We start from the raw sequence: 10690 nt of genomic DNA on the forward strand, positions 1-10690 counted from the left end.
AGAATAATGCCGATACCTGAAATACTGGGATGATTTATTTGCTGCCGTGCACTTTTTATTTAAGTGCATTCGGGTCGATCGAAGACAGAACGGTGGCAAGTAATTTGGCGAGAAACTGTAATTTATAAACGTTCAGTTATAATAATAACAATAAATTCGTTCTCAAACTGATATGAGCTAGTTATGACGTGCCACAGAGGAGAAATGCGAAGAATCGTTTTCATTTCAGGACTTCACGAACATAACAATGCCTTATGTGAATACGCAGAACAGGTTCAAAGTCTTGATCAAGAGCACAGGACTTATTCTGGGGAAGTCAACTGTGGCGCCCCAGGTTATCAAGGCGTTCAACAATCAATACGGGAAAAGCAAGATTACGTCAGAGTTCGTCAGTGAAGCACGCAAGGTAAAATTCTATAATTAAACCGTACCTAACTCTATGCCGAATTCAGTACTGAAATAGGATCTAATTCAGGCCACATTGTGCACTGAATTTGTCTGATTCAGAGCTAATTCAGTGATTCATTCTGAATTATCTTCTGATTCAAAAGTTTTGCTCTGATTCAGATAAATTCTCAGAATTCATTTCACAATTGGTTCTGAAATCCTTCTGAATCAGTACTAAATCATGAAATGTCTCTGAAATTATTCTTAATCAGTACTGATTGCTGCGGGAATGCTACTTACAAGCGCAGGTGTTTTTGCTCGCCCTATTTTCAGTTATCTACTAAGTCTCATGTTATGATTATAGCCCGGGCTTACCACCCAGAATATTTCAGTACTGAACCGGAGTATCTCCATATTATCTTGTAAAAGCAGTACTGAAACAGCTTATTTACATCAAAAAAGTTGGTCATTATGCCCAGAAAAAAAAACAGAACAACGATTCAGACTGTTCAGAGTAATTTCATAGTAAAAACAGTACATTGAAATTTTCGAAAAGGTTGAAACATGCTGAGCATGTCAGAAAAGCATGCAAAATGCATGCAAAATGCATGCAAAAAGCATGCATTTTGCTGTAACGACACGTTATCAGTTAAAACAGCTACATACATACTACATACTGTGTGCATACTGCTACTTTCACTGATAGTGGATATTTTGGGATCCGTCTGGCGCGCGTTCGGGGTGCGTTCGGGGAGCGTTCGGGGTGCGTTCGCATAATTGTATAACCAGAGCAGGTATATTCTCGACCTTACGGGTCACTTAACAGGCTTAACAGGTGTACTTACGATGTCCCGGGTCACTTTACAGGTGTATTTACGATGTCTCGGGTCACTTTACAGGTGTATTCACGATATCCTGGGTAACTTTACAGGTGTATTTACGATGTCCAGGGTCACTTTACAGGTGAATTTACGATATCCCGGGTCACTGTACAGGTGTATTCACGATATCGCGGGTCACTTTACAGGTGTATTCACGATATCCCGGGTCACTTTACAGGTGTATTTACGATTTCCCGGGTCATTTTACAGGTGTATTCACGATATCCCGGGTCACTCTTTGTGTGTGCATATGTGTGCATGTGTGTGTGTCCATGTATGTGCATGTGTGTGCATGTGTGTGTGCATGTGTGTGCATGTGTTAGTGTGGTTGGATATGCCTGTGGTGTGATGCAGAATGGTGTGAATATGCCTGTGGTTTGATGCAGAATGGTGTGAATATGCCTGTGGTGTGATGCACAATGGTGTGAATATGCCTGTGGTGTGATGCAGAATGGTGTGAATATGCCTGTGGTGGTACGCAGAATGGTGAGTATGCCTGTGGTGTGATGCAGAATGGTGTGAATATGCCTGTGGTTGGATGCAGAATGGTGTGAATATGCCTGTGGTGTGATGCAGAATGGTGTGAATATGACTGTGGTGTGATGCAGAATGGTGTGAATATGCCTGTGGTGGTACGCAGAATGGTGTGAATATGCCTGTGGTGTGATGCAGAATGGTGTGAATATGCCTGTGTTGTGATGCAGATTGGTGTGAATATGCCTGTGGTGTGATGCAGAATGATGTGAATATGCCTATGGTGTGACCGACAATCAGCGCTGAAACAGGTTTAAAACAGTGTATTTTAGGCTGACAATCAGAGCTGAAACAGGTTTAGAACAGAATGGTTTTAGGCTGACAAGAGGTATACAATAATGTTAATTAAGCTGATAATTGTATGAAATAGTAATGGACAGATCAAAATCAGGAAAAAAACAGAATATCAATGTTACTCTGAAAAATAGACTGATCAGTCTATATTTTGACATGAACAGAATCTGCACAAGGGTAAAAATGTCTATATACAGTTTTTGGATTTACACTGGTTCAGTACTGGAATGCTCTGGATGGTCAGCCCGGGAGGGTCAATTGTGAGCAAGTGCAACACAGCCTCTTGATTAAATGAAATTATGCAGCTAAACGTGCTATTTGCCAACTCTAAGTACACTTGATATATTGACGCATAACAACTCACTATGTAATGACACACGGTTTGTATTTGGGGATTACTAACCGAAAAGATCCGTTTTCACTATGAAACATAAAACAGCGCATAAAATTTTTCCAGTCTGATGTCTTTTTTATTTTTGTAGGCAATTTTTTTAAACATGAGATAACTTTTTTAAATGAGAGATCATTGTAAGGACTAAAAAGAGTCGTAACTAGAAATCATAAATGTGACGTCAAAATTTCAGCGCTAGGAGCTACCAAACATTCCTGCTTAAAGAAAGCTTAAAATGCCTGCTTAAAGTGAGTGCAAGCTTAAAAATGCCAAAAATCTGAAGAACTGGCAGTTAAAACACCAGAAGTTCACTTACACATATCCAGAAGTTGACTTCCGCTAACGCTCGGCTTTTTCAAACCTGTGAGTTGCGCTACCTTAAGCAAATTTACGTTACTACTGCAGAAGTAACTTATTCAACCTAACTGAATTTTTCGTTAAATATCACAATCTTACGCCGTTAAAAGTACAATTTTGCTGCAATAAACTTACTAATTGTTGTCGTTGTTTTCCTCATAATCTGCAAACAACGTGTCAATTAGACAAAAATAAGAAAGTCTTATTTGCATCTAAATCTAATAATCAGAAAAAGTACCGAGCAGTTGCTCACTATTAACAAAACAAGTTTTAAAAATTTGAGGAAAAATGAGCAATTCATATGAGTAAAAAATAAATAGCGAAATATCGAATGCGAAAATTTTTGTCTATTATTGTAATTGGAAATTTTAACTCTTTTTGTTAAAGAAAGTAACTGAAGTTGAAAAAAATTCAGAAGCATACGTCACAGCCAGAGTATATTATACTTAGCCAAAAATATTTTACAAAGTGTTTTTTAAATTTACGCAATTTTTTTTTAAATTCTACTATCCGGTTAATAACCTTAAGGATGTATATAAGAAATGAAAAAATTAAGCTAATTTTATGTATATAATTTATCGGTAGTTATTGCAGTTTGTCTGACTTTGAAAGCATGAAAGTTGGAATTGATTGCACAAAAGTCTGAACATGAACGTACAAAAGTCTGGTGAACGCACCAAAATCTGGTGACTGCACGAAATTCTGGACATAAAATTTAAACACAGACAATTTTTTTGAGACGGTCTGGATATACTGGTTTCCGTATGGTACCTCAACATGAGAATCCTCACGAGAGAGTAATTGATATAATGACTCTTGATAAATTTTTGTTTCAAGATTAGAGTTGAAGTAATAAAGAATGAAATTTGAGAAATAATTTTAAGGAACCACTGCGCTGTTCCGGTTAAGAGAAGCTCCCGACGACTTCATGTGGAGTAAAGTAAAGTCTGTATATGTTTTCAATTATTGAAGAAAAAACATTTTCAATTTTTATCGCAAAATTTCTTAATTTTTTTCAGAGATACGAGTTAGAATTCTCGGGAGAAGAGGAAATCAACGAGCGGCTGAACCAGTTCACGAAGAACATGAAGAAATGTTATGGGGGTGTGAACACAGTGCAAGCCCAGATTGGTCATCCAAGTGACAGAGAGTACACTGAACAGCTGGACGAGGGAGGGGATGAGGAACTTCCGCTGGGAGAGGAGTTCCAGGTGCTGCTGGCCTGTTATAGTGGGGACAGACCATCAAAACTTCTCGACGCTTTGTGGTAAGGTGGGCAGGGGTTGGAGGTTTCATTTCCAGCTAACCAATCTCTTCAGAATACAAACTTTTTAAGCGTTGAGTGCTCTCTTACGATGCTTGATATCTATAAAAAGACATATGATGAATTACGTTGCCAATGGTACATTTTATCTGGTAAATTTACAACAAAATGTCAGTTTTTGATTACCATGTTTAAGATTAAATTTGTATGCCTGTGTGGGCAGCCGTGGCAAGCAAAATTAGTTCAAATTTTGAGGACGCACCTATTTTAACTGAAGCCCTCGCTCACTGAAACTATGGTATATTTACGGTAATTGGGGGTGGGGAAAGACTACAATGGGAAATTCCCAAAATTCTGCAGTCATGGATTATAAATATTTTTCTGGTTTTTTTTTAAATCTAAAGTTAATTGAACGTTTCTCCGTTATTAGATTCACCTGATTAAAATAACTCATATTGGCATTCAGGATCCAAGACCACAAAGTGTACAGTACTGAAAAGAGTAGAGTGGATGCTGCACGATTGGACATCAAATGTCTCAAGTTGTTGAGGGCACTTGTTCACAACAAGGAGAGACGACTCCCTGAGAACTGGGAAAGCGATGTCAAAGCCAGTGAACTGTTAGTTTTCATTGACATAAACAACGACACCAGCGACTGTTAGGCTTACATTAGGGGGGGGGGGGGGGGGGGGATCAGTGAACATATAGACCATGAGCTCCTTGGTATTAATGGAATATTGATATGAAATATTAATATTTGTGATCACATCAAACAACTTTTGAAATCCCTTGAAATCGCTTCTCAACATTTTTGCGCTTTTGGTTGAAATATTTTTTCACCGTATTTACCAAATTTCTCATTTAATGTTTTTAGAAAATAATACGCGGTAAAATTTGTCAAACTTTCGGTGAAGTTAGTGTGAATTTTTTATAAAGCCAAGGAAAATTTCAGTGCATTATTTTCTTGACTGGCGAAGTGTTTAATTTTTTTTAAAAAAATGCCGCATTCACCTTATTTTTTTATAACAATTGACCGTTCATCGCTATTGTCGCCCTTTTTCTCATTTTTACGTTACTTTGACCAGGGCCGTAGTTGAATAAGGTTTGGCATAGATTTTTAAATGTTTTCATAGAGTGGAGATGTATCGAGCCTTACCATAATAGAGAAAACTATTTTTAAAGTGGGAAGCAGCTTGAATTGTTACTGCAATTTGTATGATCATTTTTTGCTGTTGTAAGATGACATCCTACAAGTTTTCAAATGCTTTCACTGAACAGACTTTCCCATTTTAAAGAATAATGTAGTAATAGTAAACATGCCAGTCATAGAAGAATTGCGGATAATTGACCAACGCATATGCATACAGATACGTTGCAAACAGTTCACTTTTTGTATCTTCGTCCAATCTCATAAATGATATGACTTCTTTGTCATTGCTTTCAACGAATTGCTCTAAACAGTCTAAAATTCAACATCATCAATACCTTCATTTACCCGAACCACAGAAATAAATTAAATATTTAATTTTAATTCATTTTTGTTATCAATTATAATTTCATATAGGACAAATAAGTTTACCATGACTTCACATAAAAATAATTATTATGCAATTAAAATCATTTATTTATCAGATTTTTAATGAATTTTAATCTATTATAATCAATGAAAATTGAAAACATTAAGCAATTAAATTTAACAGGTTTTTCGCACGTTTAAACCGATTTCAATTTATCGTATCAAGTTTCCCATCTAATTTCCCCGTTCATCGGAGTCAACCGTGCCATCCGAGTTAACCGTGGGTCACGCCATCCAAGACCCGAACCCCCTGAACTTCACGCCGTCATTGAGCCGAACCCGTTGAACTTCACACCATCTTTGAGCCGAGTCTGCTGAACTTCATCTCATCCTACAGCCGAAAGAGTTGAAATTCACTCAATCCTGATCCAAGCCAGCTGACCTTTACGACATACTGGAGCCGAACAAGTTGGACTTCACGCAATCGGAGAGCCGAGGCCGTTGAATGTCATGACGTCCAAGAACCGAACCAGTTGACCATCACACCTAAACAATGCTGAAACCGCTCTGATGGTATCTGCATCTAAAACAATCTCACAAAAAAACTTACATCATTTTATCATTTTTAACAATTATAAAACTCTAGTTTAATTGCTTTCCTCTTAAAACGTCTGCAGGAATATCTATAGAAATCCAAGAAAACAGATAGGGATACAATTTTTAGATGAGATTACTTCGCAATGCAAATGATGGAGCTGAGAAAAGTTGTAATGCTTATTTTCAATACACTGAACGAAATGTTTTTTGCACAATTTCAAATTACCAGACTGTACAAGACTGTGCTAGACTATACAATAATATACTAGACTATATTAGACTATAATAAACTACACTACACTGTACTAAACAATACTAGACTATGCTAGACTAAGCTTGACTATACTAGATAATACGAGACTAAACTAGACTATTCCAGATTGTACCAGACTGTTTTACACTAAAATCGACTCAACAAATGACCACCGTAGACTATAAATTACAAAAATATTTAATTTTTCTACTTTCAGTGAAATATAATCGTTAACCAGTTTCATCAATGGCCAAAGATCAAAAATCAAAAATAGTTTCTCTCTATAGGAAGAAGTTTTGAAAAATTTCTTGATTTCTGATTTTTAACGGTGATGGAAATATAATTTATGGTCGTTTCCAATAATTAAAAGATCATCAATGATTCCTAATAATCATTCCAAGATTATAATGAGAAATTGTTTGTGTCTTATTTGAAACCATATATATTTGAGTGAATAGTACATACTACCTTCTACGCTTTATTCAAAAAAGTCCAAGATGGTCTAATCGAATCAGATCCAAGGTGAAAGTAAACTGGTTCGGCTAACTGGAACAGTGAATAATGTTGTAATCGGCTCAGATTCAACGTAAAAGTAAACTGATTCGGCTAACTGGAACAGTGAATATTGTTGTAATCGGCTGAGATGCAGTATGAAAGTAAAGTGGTTCGGCTAAATGGAACAGTGAATAATGTTGTAATTGGCTCAGACGCAACGCGCAAGCTAACAAGTCAAAAGATTGAGGCAATTCAAGCCAATTTTTGTACAGAAGCGGAAAGATGTGCTGTATTAGTTATAAGTGGAGTGGAGTAGTGGTTACCCGCGCTTATTGCCTTAGAAATGTGTATAATCAATTATATTTCCCGCCAGAAAACAGAAATGTCTGGAAATCCATTTTAAGAATTGAGAATCTCAAAATCATGTCCTGAGATAAGAAAACAGGAATATAATCAAATGATTAACCTTGCAGTACAGTACGGGTAGCCTAAGTTACATTTTGTAGGAGATTGTTTATTTAAACCGGGCCAAGCGAGCACATTTCCAAAGTTTGTCCCGACTTAGTAAAGAACAAGCTTGCAAAAACCGCGGTAAAAGACGTCATTCTAGACCCACAAAAGATGTATAAAAAGTGTTCTTTTCGACTTAAGTAAACATCAGGATTTTAGTCCGAAACAAATTTCTTATCCTGCATCTTAACTTGATCCAACAAAATGAATAGTGGGACACAAAAAAATGCTGGTCTCGACCTTCGCCTGAGAAGCTCATTCTAACAAAAATCGTTCAATCCAATCAAGTACTCAACAGGTATGGTCCTTGATGGGCTGCAGTGCTAAAAATGCCATAACCAAAAATGAAAAATGCTGTTAGGAATTTCATTATTTTTTGTTTTTCCTTTTTCAACTGAAAATGGAGCACAATAAACAAACTCGAATGTCGTAGGTACTTGCTCCAAGTGACGATATTAAGAGTATCTTGAGAAAAACCATCAAGCGGGGAGTTTTAATATCTACTTTTCGAACGGTTATCTTTTTAAATAGTTTTGTACTTTTTGGCATTTGTTAACGCTTAGTGTAACTACAAACCACTTTTAGATCAATAGTCCAATTTTTTGTTGAAAACCTGACTTTTTTCTGTTGTTGAAAACCTCTTTTGTTGAAAACATCTTTTGTTGAAAACCTGACTTTTGTTGAAAACATCTTTTGTTGAAAACCTGACTTTTTTTTCAGTTTTGGTAACGCTCAAATACTTAACTGAGCAAAAAAATCAGCGGTTTTAAATGCGTCGAAAGTTTTCGAAGCTGCTTTTGAAATAAAGTGACTAATTTTTGTTTCACTAAACTTCAAGATTTGCGAGATTGAAGAACAACTTTTTTGTGACAGTCGGGGAAAGTTTGCTGTTCTTTTCTTCGTTTCAGTAATGGTAGTCAGGATTGGGATTTCTAACGGGCCATGTTTGAATTGGTTTTGCCCCTTTACAATGATTCTTTTTTTGTGGTATCATCACTTTTTAACACTAACAGCCATAAATATACCCGTACTTCGTTTGAGGTCAGCAGCTTCTATTTTTTATGATTCTGAAATCATTTTACTTTCAGAATCATAAAATTTTCATTGATCTTTGAGTTCTGCCTATTTTCGTATCTTTTTTGTTCTTCGGTTCAATTACCAAGTACTTTGAACTGGAGATTTTTTATTTTGGAGAATTTGTACTAACATTACCTATTCAACTGTTCATTCTAGCAATATGACAAAAGCAAGACTTCTAATCTCTTTGGTATATATATATTTATATATATATATATATATATATATATATATATTATATATATATATATATATATATATATATATAATATATATATATATATATATATATATATATATATATATATATATATATATATATATATATATATATATATATATATAAATATAATATATATATATATATATATATAATATATATATATATATATATCTGTATATATGTATGTTTGTTTGTGTGTGTGTGTTAGGGTGTGTGTGTCCTAATTTAAGAATACATCAAGTTTAAAAATTGCTTAGCATGAACAACTTTTTTTGGGTTTTTCTATCTGGTAGATATTTGAGCCACAGATCTCGATTAGCGGGTTTATAACATGTAGCTTCCTCTCGAAATTCATTCGTGTTATTTGGCGACTCAATTGTTTCAATGTTTGGCAATTTTTTTTTTACAGCTTTTAGAGTTGGATTGCGTTGTTGCAACGCTGCTTTGTCGTTGTTTTTTGGGACGTTTCGGCGTTTAATAAAAAAAACGGAATTAAACAACTGTTTTTAACTCTGTAGCCATTCCTGGGTTCGATCTATGAAAAAAAACTATGCTCGGTCAATAAATGGTCGAGTAAAAAAAAATGGCCCGACTTTAACTAGGGTACTGGAGTCTGTGTTTATATTCAATAATGAAACCCCACATCTACTTTTACCAACCGAACGTCAGATTGTGAAGTCTTTTCAGAAGTCGAAGCCAGGACCTGGGCTCTTCATAATCTACAATATCTACAATTTATATCCCTCCCATAATCCAGGTAGTTCAAATTTTTCTATGCTATTAAACTGTTTTATTTTTTCAGAACTCTTGAAGATCTGGCATCAATGCAGAACATGCTAAACGACATGGGTGCTGTTGAGAAAACTCTGGGTCTGTTGGCCAAACCGAACCAGGACGTGGTGAGAGAGACTCTGGCATTCCTGGCTGCAATGTTGTTCAATGGTAACCAGAAGACGCAGGACCAGTTCATGCATTTCTTTCTTGGCACGAGGGAGGAAACATTTTTCTTCTCAATCAAAACGAGAATGAATGCTTCGGCCGTAGCTACAAAAGAGAAGTTAGTATTTCAGTATTTTTGGCACTGGTTGATTTTATTAGTTTTATTGACACGTTTCTGAGCAACTTTTCCTGTGATGGATCTTTAATCAAAGAGAAAACTATAATTTGCAGAGAAAAACCGAAAAGATTCCATTGTGAAGTTTTACTGGTAGATCTGAAACGCTTATCTTGTAAAATTCAAGGGAAGGTTCGGACGGTTAATGTCTTGTAGGTTTGCGTAAAAAATACGCTTAACAGATGGACGTTCTTGCAGAAAAATGATAATGAAATCAAAATATGTACACAGTTTTTTCTACGTCATACATAATAAATCGTTACTTCGAAAATCCACAGATCCTTGTGCAGAAAAACAAACCCATTTCTCACCATACGAAAAAACGGGATTACCTCAAGAATAGACTATATTGAAATGAAAATAGCAGAATAAATTGGAACTGAAAAAATTCTTTTTCCAACATTTTAAAAGCAAATGTGAGAACTAATTGATTTTAAAAACACTAAAATTGTATATGATATTAATAATTAAAATCTTTAGCATTAGTTTTTTGAAATTTTCTATTATAAAACCCCTATTTGTTTCTTATATGACAAACCAATATAGGTCAGTTTCTATTAGATTCTTTATCAGCTGTGGCAAAAGCAGTTAATATTGAAATAAAAATAAATTTTGAAAGAGGAAACTGAAATCAAGGAACTTATCTTTGTTTCTATCAGTATGTTTTTATATATCTGTTTCTACGTAAAAGGCTCTGATGAATGTGTTAGTGAAGTGATACTGTTTTTACTCTACGTCAAAAATTGTTATTAAAATAAAAACAAGGAGAGCGAAAAATATTTTGTTATTCTTGTAAT

The 10690-nt window shown here is 35.2% G+C and overlaps 1 protein-coding gene across 4 annotated transcripts in view; it reads left to right on the forward strand.

Annotated features, from left to right (window-relative positions):
• LOC142342611 (inositol 1,4,5-trisphosphate-gated calcium channel ITPR2-like) overlaps window positions 1-10690 on the forward strand; it is a 144995-nt gene that overhangs the window by 68513 nt on the left and 65792 nt on the right. For 3 of the 4 annotated variants that reach the window (XM_075394020.1, XM_075394024.1, XM_075394023.1), the window contains exons 31-33: window positions 230-406; window positions 3864-4111; window positions 4575-4727. In XM_075394020.1, the coding sequence (XP_075250135.1) occupies window positions 230-406; window positions 3864-4111; window positions 4575-4727 (578 nt within the window). Of the gene's footprint in view, window positions 1-229; window positions 407-3863; window positions 4112-4574; window positions 4728-9581; window positions 9837-10690 lie in introns of all 4 variants that reach the window. The other variant, XM_075394021.1, reaches the window with a different exon arrangement.

Source organism: Convolutriloba macropyga, chromosome 7 (genome assembly GCF_964194025.1).
Source record: "Convolutriloba macropyga chromosome 7, txConMacr16.3, whole genome shotgun sequence".
Taxonomy (NCBI): Eukaryota; Metazoa; Xenacoelomorpha; order Acoela; family Convolutidae; genus Convolutriloba; species Convolutriloba macropyga.